Source organism: Hemicordylus capensis, chromosome 11, assembly GCF_027244095.1.
Source record: "Hemicordylus capensis ecotype Gifberg chromosome 11, rHemCap1.1.pri, whole genome shotgun sequence".
In the NCBI taxonomy this organism is placed as follows: domain Eukaryota; kingdom Metazoa; phylum Chordata; class Lepidosauria; order Squamata; family Cordylidae; genus Hemicordylus; species Hemicordylus capensis.
In genome coordinates, this window is record NC_069667.1 from 5970541 (window position 1) to 5985521 (window position 14981).

Here is a 14981-nt window from a genome sequence, read left to right on the forward strand (position 1 = left end):
TTAATCAGGTGAAGTTAATCAGATAAAGTTTTCTCCAATTTGCACATACAGCAAGAGGAAAGGCATGGACAAATATCAAGGATGAGAGCACCTCTGAGCATGTGCAAAGATTTCTTAACAGAAGAAGGGGCACACATGCTCTCATGTCTGCCCCTGGCCCCATAACAAGGCCCCCCGTGTTAATAAAACACCATTCGGTCCAGACCTTGAGATTACCCCAGTGCATCTCTGTCTCCAGCCAATACACCCAGCCCCACTTTCCCCAGTTACTTGAAATAATTCCACTCCACAAGCACTGACTGACCCAGCTCATCATGGGACCCTGCACCTGAGCTTCCCACTGGCACTTCGCCTGCTTGCCTGGCTTCAAGCTTCTCTACAGCATTTACATAGAAACACAGGAAGCTGCCTTCTACCGAGTCAGACCCTTGGTCCATCTAGCTCAGTAGTGTCTACACTGACTGGCAGCAGCACCCATCTACATGCAAACCAAGGCCGACATTGCTTAGCAAAGGAGACAATGCATGCCTGCTACCACAGGACCAGCTCTCCTCCCATAAACGAGGAGACCCTGAAAGAATGCATGAGGCCACAGCACGAGCAAGAAGGCAAGCAAAATGGAACAGGGTGGGAAAAACACACACACACACCCCTGTTTGAGAGGCCAGAGCACAATGATGGTCACAAATACCAGACCTTAGGAACGAGCTCAGGAATGACCACAAGCGTGTGGTTCATAAGCAAGAACCAGCACATTGCTGACTTGGCTAGCACAAAAGAGAGAGAGAGAGAGAGAGAGATACACTTTCTCCAGGTTGTTTGTCAAAGCAGGGGAAGAGACATTACCCAAGAGAAATCTGAAATGCAAGGACTCTCCCACCCTCCATAGGAAGCTGTCATATACGGAGTCAGACCACTGGTACACCTAGCTCAGTATTGTCTACCCAGACTGGCAGCAGCTTCTCCAAGGTTGCAGGTAGGAATCTTTCTCAGCCCTATCTTGGAGATGCTGCCAGGGAGGGAACTTGGAACCTAGATGCTCTTCCCAGAGTGGCTCCATCCCCTGAGGGGAATATCTTGCAGTGCTGACACATGTAGTCCAGTGTTCCCTCTAAGGTGTGATGTAGTCTCCCTTTCATATGCAACCAGGGCAGACCCTGCTTAGCTAAGGGGACAAGTCATGCTTGCAACCACAAGACCAGCTCCCCTCCTCTCCTCTCCTCCAAAAGCAATGTGTACTGAAACAGAGCCCCAAATTTGGATTAGTGAGGCTGAGGCACAGACTTCAGGGAAGGGGGCAAAAGGCACCGAAGGATATGAAGAGAGCAAGTATAAGGAAAGCCTAGCCAGGGAGGTGAAGAGAAGATGCGGGAGCAGGCGATGTACAGAACGTAAGAACAGCCCTGCTGGATCAGATGTAAGAGAGAGGAGATGCAGAAAGCAGGAGCCAAAGGGCAGAAATACCCGGGAAGGCAGAGTGTGGCTGGAGGCAGCATTCTGCCTCCACCCACTGCAGCTCCCGGTTTCGATTTGCATTCCCACACGAAGCAGGTCTCATGCTTGTCCCTTGAAATGTTACCACGTTTACCCAAAATAGAAGAGGACTCAGAGTTCAAGAGGGCCGCCTTAAAAAATACAAGTTTACAGAGGTTACACCTGTATTTAACCAAAAGGAAGAGGATTCTGAAATTAAGACCACACACACATCCCAGTTTCTACAATCAAAGAACTTGGGGAAAACCTAGTCTTGAATTCAGGTCAATATGGTAATTCTTACGTTACTCTTCTGACGCAATCACGAAATGTTAAACATTTAATTCCAATACCAAACATTCATGTTAAAGTATGCAAAAATCTATTTGACGTGTAGTTTATTTGGATTTCCCAGTTTAGTACACAGGAGTATTTATACCCCACCCACAAACCAAATCCAAATAGATCAAAGGCTACAGCTGGAAACCTCTCCTGGGATGACTACATTAAGACTTTGAAGATCCACTTGCTCCAGTAAGTTCTTAGGAGAAAAGTATGTTGGGGATGAGCATCTCTCTCTCTGTTGGTTGTGGGAGGACGGAAGGGAGCGCAGTTTCTTATCCTTTCTGGACTGTCACTACCCGATATGCTCTGAACTGGCAAGTTGTGTTTCAGATGAGAGGGAGTAGTATGGAAACCAGAAGGGCAGGGCATGAGTGTTCCTTACTGCTTCTGTCACATCAAAACTGTCTCAAGAACATACTGCTTTTCAGCATAGAAAAGGTTCTATCATCTAAATCCAGGGGTTCCCAACCAGTGGTCCTCCAGATGCTGATGAACTACAACTCCCATAATCCCCAGCCACAATCAACTGTAGCTGGGGATGATGGGAGTTATAGTTCAGCAACATCTGGAGGACCAGATATTAGGAGGTTAGTACCAGATGTTAGGGGTTCCAATTAGAAACCCCTGACCTAAAAATCTAACCAACAAGAAGTTTCCCCAGATCTGACTCTCCCCTTTTCTTATTACAACAAAAGTCCTCAAAGATAATTTAAATGGAATAGCTAAACATTCAAACCACATAAAGCTACCTCATCTGCACGGAAATTAAATAACCACCTATCAAAGTGTAACTGTACTAGGGATGTGCAGAATCAGTTCGCGATCGAACCAGTCTGCCGTGAACTGGGCTGGTTCAAGCGGTTTGATTGCGAACCGCCTCGAACCAGTTCGAACTGGTTCGAATCAACCAGCTGGCTCACAGACCTGCAGTTCGCTCCTAATTCGGACTGAACTGCAGCAAGCGGTCCATGCACATCCCAAAACTGTACCCACATTACTTGCAAGACAGTCCAGAAAGGATAAGAAACTGCTCTCCCTTCCGTCCTCTCACAACCAGCAGAGAGAGATGCTCATTTCGAACACACTTTTCTCCTAAGAAGTTATTGGAGCAAGTGGATCTTCAAAGTCCAGGGCAAAATTTCAGAAATTAGATTCACATCTTGTCTATCAATTACAGCAATTTTATTTCCACACAGAAGCAAATACAAATTGTGACCAATGGTGCTGACATGAGTTATGAGGGAGAGAGAATGTCCAATCCCTGAAATTCAAACTGTTACTGTGAGAAAACCTCCTGCATAAAAGATATTTACAGGGAATTATTCCAGTGCCACGTAAGCCAGTCGTCGATAAAAAACCACCAAGAAAAGTTTTCCCTTCCAACGGACCTTAATGAAATCATGAAGGCACAGCAGTTCTTCCATTATGAAATGTGTTTTATAGATTTCTGGCAGGAAGTCAACAGTTCCTGGCAAGCCATAGCACTTCCAAAAGAGCGGAGGGGGAGAGAGAGGCAGTATCCCATATCCACAGCACGACTATTCTGAAAGCCAAGTACCTTGGAGGTGCCAGAGGGAACGTCTCCGCCACCTCTTGCTGCCGCCACTAACTAGACAATTCCTGGAAGCGGAAGCAGTCGCTTGCAATCTTCCACACAGTATTGTTGTTCGTGGTTTGTGCCGTTAGCAAGAAGTTCTGGTAGAAGTATTGTGGCTTGCTTCCGTCAAACTTCACCGACCCACATGCTACAACAAGGACGGTGGTGTTGTTCAGTGTTGCTTGCTCTTCAGAGAGAGAGAGAGAGAGAGAGAACATAAGATGTTAAAAAACGTGCAATTCCCACAATCCCTTCCATTATATTTAAGTGAGTGAATGAATAAATGCAGTTTATTTTGGTCTATTTTGGTCTATGACCAGTAATCGCAACAAAAAACAATCCCTATCAACATCTCATTAGATACATATGTTGATCTGCACAAGTCTAATCCATACTATTACGAACCATTAAATCCTTCCTGTTTATAGCTCATAAATTAATAGAGACTGTCTAATCCAGCAGGCAGCTGCACGAAATTTAGCTGCCATACGTTAACTCAGAATCTTGGCCTGCCAATAAACGCTGATGGTGCGGCATTACATCGAGCCATACAGAAGTTATTTTGCTTAGCAAGTAGAGCTCAAAAACCAGAGGGCTGCAACAGCATGAACATCACCACCCAAGAACGATTCTGGTCACTATTCTGGGTGTTTAGAAGATCACTGGAACAGCTCCACTATTACCCAGGATAATGTCATTCCTCTTCATATTCAATATGTCTCTGCCCAGTTTAGTCAAGGTTGCCATCTACAGGCTTAATTTCAATTGAACATGAAGCACTGTTCTTCAAAAAGAGGTGTTTCCGCACTAGAGGACAGGCTAATCTTCACAATATTTCTCCAAAGACATTAAGGGAGAGTTACTACTCCCTTAACTACTTCAGCTACAGTTTTCACACTACTGAAGACCAGATGCTTCACAGAATGTGAAAAAAGGATAAATGATGCAATCCTATTGACCTTGTTTGAATCAAGCCAGTGCCCTTGATTTATGGATTCCCCTGTTTGTTCAGATCCATATCTTACCATGAACAGGCTGACAGTCACATGTGCTGACCTGGAACTCACTAGAAGGCAACATTGCAAAAAAGTTAGCAAGTGCTTCGGACCCGGATACGGCATTCCCATTCCAGACTAGGGTTGCTGTGTCCAGGTAGAGTTTGGTCAACACCTGAGAAATTGAGAAAAATATAGATTAAGGGATGAGAAAGCATCGCATGGCATCCAAGGAGCTACTGTCTAGGGCGGCCCGTCATGTGGCGCTTGCCTCCTCCCAACATGCACCTCTTCTCTTTCTGTTAAGAAGAATTTGCTAAGAAGTTCCCCAGTGCTTCTGAAGGGTGCACTATTTATTGGTATGCTGCCTTGCTTTCTTTAAATAACTGAACCCAAGTGAGGGTCTTCAGTAGGGTTTTAACCTACTGTTCTTACGGAAGCTCCTGCCATTAGTGGAATGAGAGACTCCTTCCAAAAAAGGAGTCCTTAAGGTGAGCACAACTCTCCTTCCACTCACAGAAGGAGTTTCTCCGAGCATGGCAGCAAGTTTAAACCCAATCCTTATCTATTATGCTATGTTCTTTATGCAGATCATCAACTGGTAAAATTATAGTACACTTATTTTCACAGAGGTGGCGGTGTAGGAGGGATAAATACAGGAGAGTCACTTTTTAAAAAAGCAAACATTTTTAAAATGCAATACTTAAGCATTCTCTCTTTACATACAGGCAAACCACGTTACTCACAGGGGTTCCATTCCTCGCCTATTACCGCAAGTAACGAGGTATTATGCCTATGGGGAAAGGGGGGTTAGGTGCCAGAATGGACCGAAATGGCAGAAAAACACAATGAACAGCCAGCAAAAAACTAAAAACAGGTGAAAATAATTGAAACGCTTTACTATACCATGCTCCCATGTACTCAGAAAAAAACCCAAATCTGCAAAAAATTGCAGATTGTTTCTTTTTTAATGAGCCACAAAATGGCTCCTCCTCACAAAATAGTAGACGGAAGTGACCTCCATGGTCACTTCTGGTCCCCTAGGTACAGCAGATATGAGGGAACATGGGAAGCTGCCATATACTGAGTCAGACCACTGGTCCATCTAGCTCAGTACTGTCTACACAGACTGGCAGTGGCTTCTCCAAGGTTACAGGCAGGAATCTCTCTCAGCCCTCTCTTGGAGATGCTGCCAGGGAGGGAACTTGGAACCTCCTGCTCTTCCCAGAGTGGCTCCATCCCTTAAGGGAAATACCTTACAGTGCTCACACTTCGAGTCTCCCTTTCATATGCAACCAGGGTGGATCTTGCTTAGCTAAGGGGACAAGTCATACTTGCTACCACAAGACCAGTTCTCCTTTTAACCCTTTAGTATCCACAGATAATGAAAACGGATGTCAAACAGACACCCACAAATAGCAGTGCCATTTATTATGAGGTTCTACTGTACCTCTTTTACACACAGATACAAATATTATTTTAATTCAAGAAACACAAACATCATAATTGTTTGTTAACTTTTGTGGAAGGAAACACAGTAATTCACGCTCCTGAAATAACTCACATTACATGGTGAAGTTAACAGCACAATCCTAAGAACACAGTCCTACAAAGTTTAAGGTGACTTACCCCTAATAAGAGGATTTAGGATTGCAGCCTACGTAAAGTTTTCCAAGATGGCTGCCACTACATCAGCTGACAAGATTTAGTCACTTACTGTTCCCACACAATTATGTACTTTTAGCTTACACACTTTACAGTCACACACACAAATCACCTAATCTGTGAGTTTATGTCCATAGCTACATGCAAGGACCTTAAATAACATCAGCCAAGATGTGGAAGAAAACTCAACCAGGGTTTAAGCAAAGCAGTGTTTTAAGAAAAGCAACAGCTGTCACGAATCTAACTTACCTGCCTTCTTTTATCCATGGTTTCATAGTAAATGTTTGTAAATTCTTCAGCAGCTCTACAAGCTTGATCCACTTGAGTTTTGAAGTCCTAAACAAGCAAAACAGGCAGCTAAGTGAAACCTGATTACTGAGATACATCCACAAGAATTCCTTGTTATAAACAGAAGGAAATTCTATTTTGTCAAGCCCGAAGGGAGAGAACTTGTGTAGAGTCAATAGAACTTGGATCTTGAAGATGTAGGCAGAAGCCTTTAAAAAAAAAGAATTAAAGACAAATCTTTATAGAGAAGCTTTTTTTATTCATTCATTCATTCTCTATACCACCCAAAAATGGCTCAGGATGGTTTACACAGAGAATGTTTTAATGTTTTATCTGCTGCTTATATCTAGTAGGTTGCTGAGTTTTTATAAGCTTTTTAGTTCTTAGATTTTAGCTTTTTACTACTAACTTTTCATTTGAAATGTTTAAAAATTGTAATTTTACATGTAGATTTAAGCTAGGTCTTTTCTTTTTTATGGTTTATTTTATATTGTATCTATTTAATTAATGTTGTGAGCCACCCCGAGCAGTAAGGTACAGGAGGGGGGGTATATTTATTAATAATTATAATAAAGTCCCATCACTGTAACAGACCTGGCACGGGGCCCTCAACAAGTTGCAGCAGTTTCCACATCCCAATTTTCACCCTGATTCACCTGGTGGTGGCCCAAAACTGAGCCTTTTCTAAGGTTGCCCCAGGGCTTTGGAACACACTCCCAAAATGAATTAGTGTCCAACCTGCCCACATATGGGTATTTTAAAGAAAAATTTGTTTACTCAGACTTTTGGTTCCTGGCTTTAAAGCTTACATTTTAAAGTTATTTTCCTTTCTACTTTTAGCTGTTTTTAATTGAATCAATGTTTTAATTGGCTTTTGCATTTTGAAATTGTAAACCCTAACCCCCCACCCCACCTCTCCTCCACAGACGTCAAGGCAAGGAAATTTAGGACCAACAAACGGAAGTAGTTTTCCAGACAATGCGTAATTAACCTATGGAATTCTCTGCCACAAGATGTGGTGACAGCCAACAGCCTGGATGGCATTAAAAGGGGCTTGGACAGATCCATGGAAGGCAGGTCTATCAATGGTGACTAGTCTGGTGGCTGTGGGCCACCTCCAGCCTCAGAGGCCTGATGCCTCTGAATACCAGTTGCAGGGGAGCAGCAGCCGGCGAATTTGAGTAAATATATGGTGCCAAAGGATCATGCTGGTAGGAATGCGACTGAACAAGGGCAAAGCAGAAGACGAAAGACTATTTGTTTATTTCTCTGTGTAAACCACCCTGAGCCATTTTTGGAAGGGTAGTAAAGAAAGCAAATAAATAATAATAATAAATAATAAAGGCATTGGACCAGGTTTCAAAAGGAAATAAAGGAACTGGGTAGGAAGAAGGCAGGAGGTGAACTGTGCTCTTGCACCCAGTTCTCAGTGGAAACAAAACTTCTAAAGGCTATTTAGTGGCTTTGGCTAGTCCCAGGGAGACCCGAGTTCGAATCCCCACTCAACCATGGAAGTCACTGGGTGGCCCTGGGCCAGTCATGCCCCTCTCGGCCTACCCTACCTCGCAGGGTTGTTGTGAGGATAAAGATGCCCCTGAACCCCGCTCGGGGCTGCGGGAGGAAGAGCGGGATAGAAGAGCCATCATCATCAAGGAGAATAAAATAAAAATATACACGGCCGGTCAGACAAGTTTAAAGCGGAAGAATTAGCACCCGCTGCTTCTCGGCTCCTGCCTGGGGGGCTTCCCAGAGGCATCTGCGGCGGGGGGAGGAGCCTGGGCTGGACGGGCCGGATCGGGATTCGAACCCGGGTCTCCCGAGCCCCAGCCCGACACGCTCACCACTGCGCCACGCGCGTCCCCGCTCCCGCCGCCACTCTAGCCGCCACCCTGCCCACTCCGCCCCGCCGCGCCAACCCACCCACCCAGCACCCCCGGGGCGACGCCTCGCCCTCCGCCCCCGGGAGGCTCCGGAGGCTCACCGCGATAGCCAGCATCCCGGCGGCCTCTCGGAGGGGCTCAGCGCGACAAAGGCGACGCAACCCCGCCCGGAAGACGGGACGCGGGCAGGAACCGGAAGTAGCCGGCGCGACATCCGGGCATGCGCGTCCTGGTCCGTCTGCCTATTTCTCCCGGTGATGGTGCCTATCAGAAAATCCTACAGTGTGCCACTCCTCGATGCGTATGACAAAACTGTGCTACACCGGCGAGCAGCGGGAGGCCCTGTCCGCTAGTTCCGACCCGAAACAGGCCCCGCCCCCTGTCCGCGCTGCCGCCCTCGCCTTTGCACCAAGCAACGAAGAGAGACGTATTGTTTTTTCAGTTAGTATATTTCTCCAAATTAGGTCTCTGGGCGGCTTACAGTAAATGCAACATAATAAATGCAGCGTAACAAAACAACAATTAGACATCAAGGCAATTTTAAAACCGCCATTAAAATCTAATTAAAAGGTTGGGTGAATAGATGTTTTTTAAAAGCAACTTCTTAAAGCCTGCCAGAGATGAGGAAGGTCTGACTTCAACAGGGAGCGCATTCCAAAGCCATGCCACTCTAGCCTTGTTGCTCTATGGCAAGGGTAGCCAGTGCCAACCTCCACCTGTTGTTGGACTACAGTCCCCATCATCAGTTGGGTTCAAGTTCCAACCCAGGGACCTACAAAGTCCCTACAAAGATTAGAATCATTTGGACAATGGTTTTTCCCTGCGACACTCTATAGATGTGAAAGCTGGACTTTGAAGAAGCAAGATCGGAAAAGCATTGACGCTTTTGAACTTTGGTGTTGGACAAGACTTTTGAGGAGACCATGGACAGCCAGGAAAACCAACAAATGTATCATAGAACAAATCAATCCAGAATTTTCTCTCGAGGCACAAATGACCAGGCTCAAACTGTCATACTTTGAACACATTATGCGAAAACCCAGCTCCCTTGAGAAGTACATAATGCTTGGGAAAGTAGAAGGAAAGAGAAGAAGAGGATGACCAGCAGCAAGGTGGATGGACTTGATTACAACAGCCATGAATGCACCACTGAGAGACCTGAAAGGCCAAGCTGAAGACAGATCATCCTGGAGAGAATCTATCTATGTGGTCGCTAAGAGTCGACTCTGACTTGACGGCACTTAATCAATCAATCAATCAATCACCCAACCCAGACACAAAGTTTCCTGAGTGACCTATGGCCAGGTGCCTTCTCTCAACCTAGTCTGCCTCACTAGGTTGTTGTGGGGTTAGCCTAACCTACCACACAGGATTGTGAGGATAAACAACCAGGTACACCACTCTGGGCTCCTTGGAGGAAGAGTGGGAAAAATGTAAATAAATAAACGGAGGAGACAGCATAACTCCCATCTTGCGCAAACTAAAACTGTATTACATGCATATTAACACTGTATGCAAACGCGCAGTTATGGCCTCCACCCTCAAGGGCCTCTTTTTCTGAAGGCTGAGGTGGCTGCCTAGGAAATTCTATTCCCATCCTCTCTGGTTGAAGATCATGGTTAGTAAATAACAAGAAGGAAAAACTGCACATGCTCAAAGGCACCCTCTCTGTCATTGCTTAACTGCGTCTAATTAATTGATACATCATTGTGTTAACTGTGGACTTAATTGAACGTATAGCCCTTTCCCTCTCAAGGAGCTTGGAGTGGGCAAGAATCATGGCTTCTGAGCCTTGGTGCCTTGGCACAGACCCAGAAGTGGTTTCTAGCCCTGTTATGCATTGCTTAGAGAGGGGTAATCCTATCTGGTCTGGAGCTGCTGCAGTATGCAGAATCCTCCTTTCTCTGCAGCTCTCGAAGCAGCCCAGAAACTTCCTGAGGGGGTCCGCTTGCAGCCCTGCATAGCCTGGGTTTCCTGCCTATCATGCTGCAACATCCGAAGCGTCTTTGCCCATCCATTCCCTTTTTGCTCACAGCCCGAAACTAAAGAATTGGCTGACGTAGCTCCTCCAGATCATGCCAACCTTACGCTTATGGTTGCTAGACTGTTGTGCTGCTGTGATAGCTGAAAACACCCCATGCTTGGGTCCTCACATGTTGGACTACAACCCCCATCATCTGCAGCCACAAAGGCCTTGGGGATGATGGGAGTTGTAGTCTGACCACACCCAGGGACCCAAGCTTGAGAAGCCCCTGGGCTTCTGGCCACAGTATCTCTTTCCAAAACTCCTCACCTCCACCCTTAGTCCTTTAGCCATCTTGACACCCAACCAGCCTTCTGGACAGCCCATCTGCCTCTTACCTCCTTTCTGCCAACTGTTGGACTACAACTCCCATCATCCCCGACTGTTGGCCACTGTGATTGGTGGTGATATAACTCCAACAACAGCTGGACAGCTATAGCAGCCCCCCCCCAGCTTTCCAGTGTTTTCTTACAAACCCTTTCCAATCATCATCTTTTTTTAAATGCCTAAAGCAGTGCACATCAAAGCAAAAAAGATAAACAAGGCACACGTAATTCAAACAATCAAAGCACTGGGCAGTCAGTCAAGACAACAAGTGACATTTCTTCTGAATTAAGAAATGTCTTCAGGTGACATCCAGATGTAATAAAGATGTCCAACGAATCTCCTGAGGCAGGGAGAACCATAGTCTAGGTATTACAGGGGCAGCCATCTTACACATGGCCACTAGCCGCACGTCAGATAGAAGTGAGGCACATCCCAGGTTATTTTAAAAGGCACACAAGTTATGTGGGAATATTCCACATAATATTCCACGGGAGCCAACGTGGTATAGTGGTTAGAGTGCTGGACTAGGACTGGGGAGACCCGAGTTCAAATCCTCATTGATACTAGCTAGGTGACTCTGGGCCAGTCATTTCTCTCTCAGCCTAGCCTACTTCACAGGGTTGTTGTGAAAGAGAAACTTAAGTATGTAGTACAACACTCTGGGCTCCTTGGAGGAAGAGCGGCATATAAATGTAATAATAATAATATTCCTTGGGGCAGAACTCTCTTTTTGTTCTTATTCTGCAAAGCTCCATTTGAATTGACTCTGCTGAATGAATGAATTTATTAAGACTGGCAGAAAGGAATGAATGAATAATACTACTTCTATCACTACTGCTACTAAAGTAAAGTGTGCCGTCGAGTTGGTTTCTACTCCTGGCGCCCACAGAGCCCTGTGGTTGCCTTTGGTAGAATACAGGAGGGGTTGTATGTATGTATGTATGGCTCAGTATGAGATGATGCCTTTCAGCATCTTCCTATATCATTGCTGCCTGATATAGTAGCAGCAGGGATTCGAACTATCAAACCTTCTGCTTTGCTAGTCAAGCATTTCCCCGCTGCTCCACTTAAGGTGACTACTACTACTGCTACTACTACTACTACTACTACTAATAATAATAATAATAATAATAATAATAATTGGTGGAATCCTCCAATTGAGAAGGTCACAGAAAATGAGGAGGCAAAAATCTTTTGGGATTTTCGGATTCAAACTGATAGGCATTTAGCGCATAATACGCTGGATCTGACAGTCATCAAGAAGAATTGGGTTCTGATAACTGATATTGCAATCCCAGGGGATAGATGAGGTGGCGAAAAACAACTGGAGAAAACAACGAAAAACAAGGACCTTCAGACTGAAATTGAGCGGCTCTGGAAAAAGAAAACAGTAGTGGTGTACAAAAGTTGTGGGTGTCCTTGGTACAGTACCAAAAGAACTTGAATACCATCTCAACACCTCGGGCATCAATAAAATTACAACACCTCAGCTACAGAAGGCCGCACTGCTCGGGACAGCACGAATACTACAACTCGATCTTTAATTTTTCTTTCGTTATCCTAGAGACCCTTGGAAAAGGCCCGGTCATTAAAGTTCCAGATCCAGTCAATAACATCTGGTAGACTGTGTGTAAATAGCATAATAATAATAACTAGCTGACCCCACACAGAGCAACTGTGCAGTTGTGCACTGAGCCTGTGGCATTCCCCGCGCAGCGTTCTCGCTCGCTCTCCCCCGCAGCTCTCGCCATTGGGCGGGCCAGGGCAGGCCATCCCGCCGCCGCCTCCCACCTCCTCCTCCTGGCTGACAGGCCTTTGCCCACCGTCTGCCCACCTCCTCGCTGCCGCCATTGTTTCTCCTGCCACCGCCTCCTCCTCCTGGCCGGCGGGGCTTCGCCCGCCGTCCACTCACCTCTTCTGGCTAGAGGGGCTGCACCTGCCAGCCCTCCACCTCTGCATCCTGGCTGCCGCCATTATTTCTTTCTGCTTCAATACTGGAACTCTTGCACGCTCTAGAGCATTAGTACTTGATTGCTCCCCTCACCTCAGAGATCTCCCCACCCTCAGCTGAGCTGCTCTCCTGCTCCTCCTCCATCCCGTTGCTTCCACCTCCCTCACCCTTCTTGGCCGTGGCTGCAGCATTGCTGCCACCTATTGGCCCAGCTGAAGCCCCCTATCCCCAGAAACCTCCCCACCCTCATCTGAGCCCTGCTCCTGCTCTTCCTCCCCTCATCTAATTCACACAATGGCATCCTCCTTCTCCTGAAATGGCTCCTTCCTCCCACACGACCCATCTTTTTGCAGACCCCTGCCTCCTATCCATATATATTTATTCCTCTCCTCTACAATCAAGAACATCTTCGGACCAGTAACAGTTGCACATTCCAACTGACCTTAACCATCACAGGCGCCTCCTCCTTATCTGCATAAGGAATCCCCACTGCCCAATCACCACAGTGCCACAGGCTCCTCCTCCCTATCTGCATATGGAATCCCCACTGCCCAATCGCCATGGTGCTTCTGCTCTCACAGGCTCCTTCTCCCTATCTGCATATGGAATCCCCACTGCCCAATCAGGTGCTTCTGCTTGCAAACTCTGTCAGCCAATCGCCTCCTTTCTACCACGTCCCCACACATGGCTCGTCTTGGAGAATTAATAATATAGATAATAAGCAGAAAAATGGAAAAACAAGCCCCTGCATGGTCAATATTTGCACAATATAAGTGGAAAATCAGACATCACCAAGACCTGGCAATGGCTTGAGAATGGCAACTTGAAGAAAGAAACAGAGAGTTTAATACTGGCTGCACAAGAACAGGCACTAAGAACAAATGCAATAAGAGCAAAAGTAGAAAAATCCACCACAAACAGCAAGTGCCGCCTTTGTAAAGAAGCAGATGAAACGATGGACCACCTAATCAGCTGTTGTAAAAAGATCGCACAGACTGACTACAGTCAAAGGCATGACAAGGTAGCGGGGATGATACACTGGAACATCTGCAAAAAAATACAAGCTATCTGTAGCCAAAAATTGGTGGGACCATAAAATTGAAAAAGTTGTCGAAAATGAAGATGCAAAAATATTATGGGACTTCCGACTACAAACAGACAAACATCTGCCACACAATACACCAGCTATAACTGTAGTGGAGAAGAAAGAAAAACAAGTGAAAATAATCGAAATAGCAATACCAGGTGATAGCAGAATAGAAGAAAAAGAAATAGAAAAAATCACCAAATACAAAGATCTACAAATTGAAATTGAAAGGCTGTGGCAGAAGAAGACCAAAATCATCCCAGTGGTAATTGGCGCCCTGGGTCCAGTTCCAAAAGGCCTAGAAGAGCACCTCAACACCAGAGGGGCCACAGAAATCACCATCAGCCAATTACAAAAAGCAGCTTTACTGGGAACAGCCTATATTCTGCGACGATATCTATAATAACAGCAACAACATTGATAACAAAATTCAGCCATCCCAGGTCCTTGTTCAGGACTCGATGCCTGGATAAAACAAACCAGTCAATAACACCTGTCTGACTGTGTAAACAAGAAATAATAATGATAAAAACAACTAAGCTATAACAATCATAACAACTCTTTGTAAAGCTGGGGACTCAGTGAGGAAAATAATCTCCTTCAACCTTTTGGAATGTACTACTTTGAATTGTTGCTACACAGATATTGCAGATCAAGCAGCATTCCCTGTTTTGAATGTTTTCCTCCTGATCCAGTTGGTCCTTTACTCACACCACTAGGCATGCACAGCCCTTCTGCAACCATGGCCCTCTATGTGTGGGAGAGCTTCCACCAGGGTTGGAGGGAGAGAGCGGCAGATAACTGTTGGGCATGCACAGAAAAGCTGCATGCGTGGAATTTGTGTCATCTTGAGACTGTGTCTAATTACAGACCATGGTGTGGTGGGTTTTGGGGTGTGTGTGTTTGGACGGTGTCTTTTGAAATGTGAAGAGTGATAACCATGTTTTTCTTAGCAATGACTCCTTCAAACCATAGGCGCAGAGGAGTTATAATGTTCTTTCAGTTTTATGATTTTCATAAAATCGTAAAACTTTATGGGGGGAAATCACTGGCCCTTTGCCAGTGAGACAGCTTATTTGCTTTGAACAGATCCACTGACTTTCTCCTTAAAGAAAGCTAATAAAATTTTCTGTTTGGGGGATGATCTATCAAGGGAGACATAGAAGGTGAAAACGCTAAGCACTGCGATGTGATTTGTTGTTTTTTGCGAGCACTTTGTCCCTGGGAATGGATAAATCACTCTCTGGAGTCATTAAATCAATGAAACATGATATGAAGAGATGGAATTTGGATCGCAGTTCTGCATAAATCAGAATGCACAGGCTTGGCTTTAAGCATTCGTTTAGATGT

General features: G+C 45.5%; 1 protein-coding gene across 3 annotated transcripts; it reads right to left on the reverse strand.

Moving 5' to 3' along the window:
• Positions 1 to 1854: 1854 nt before the first annotated feature.
• NXT2 (nuclear transport factor 2 like export factor 2) lies at positions 1855 to 8501 on the reverse strand. 3 transcript variants are annotated; one of them, XM_053274387.1, is made up of 4 exons: positions 8345 to 8501; positions 6325 to 6411; positions 4441 to 4585; positions 1855 to 3602 (listed from the first exon to the last, which is right to left on the reverse strand). In XM_053274387.1, exons 1-4 carry the CDS (start codon positions 8357 to 8359, stop codon positions 3424 to 3426), a joined length of 426 nt encoding a protein of 141 aa, XP_053130362.1. In that variant the 5' UTR covers positions 8360 to 8501; the 3' UTR covers positions 1855 to 3423. The 3 variants fall into 3 exon arrangements, with proteins under 3 accessions (XP_053130362.1, XP_053130360.1, XP_053130359.1); XM_053274385.1 differs by lacking the exon at positions 8345 to 8501 and adding an exon at positions 8288 to 8309; XM_053274384.1 differs by lacking the exon at positions 8345 to 8501 and adding an exon at positions 7926 to 8145.
• Positions 8502 to 14981: the final 6480 nt, after the last annotated feature.

Coding starts and splice junctions, on each gene's coding strand:
- NXT2 (XM_053274384.1), bottom strand. CDS start 8,012: ATGATGATGGCTCTTCTATCCCGCTCTTCCTCCCGCAGCCCCGAGCGG. Junction 4,586..6,324: donor CCATGGATAAAAGAAGGCAG/GTAAGTTAGATT, acceptor TCAATTTCTCAG/GTGTTGACCAAACTCTACCT. Junction 3,603..4,440: donor TGACTGTCAGCCTGTTCATG/GTAAGATATGGA, acceptor CTCTCTCTGAAG/AGCAAGCAACACTGAACAAC.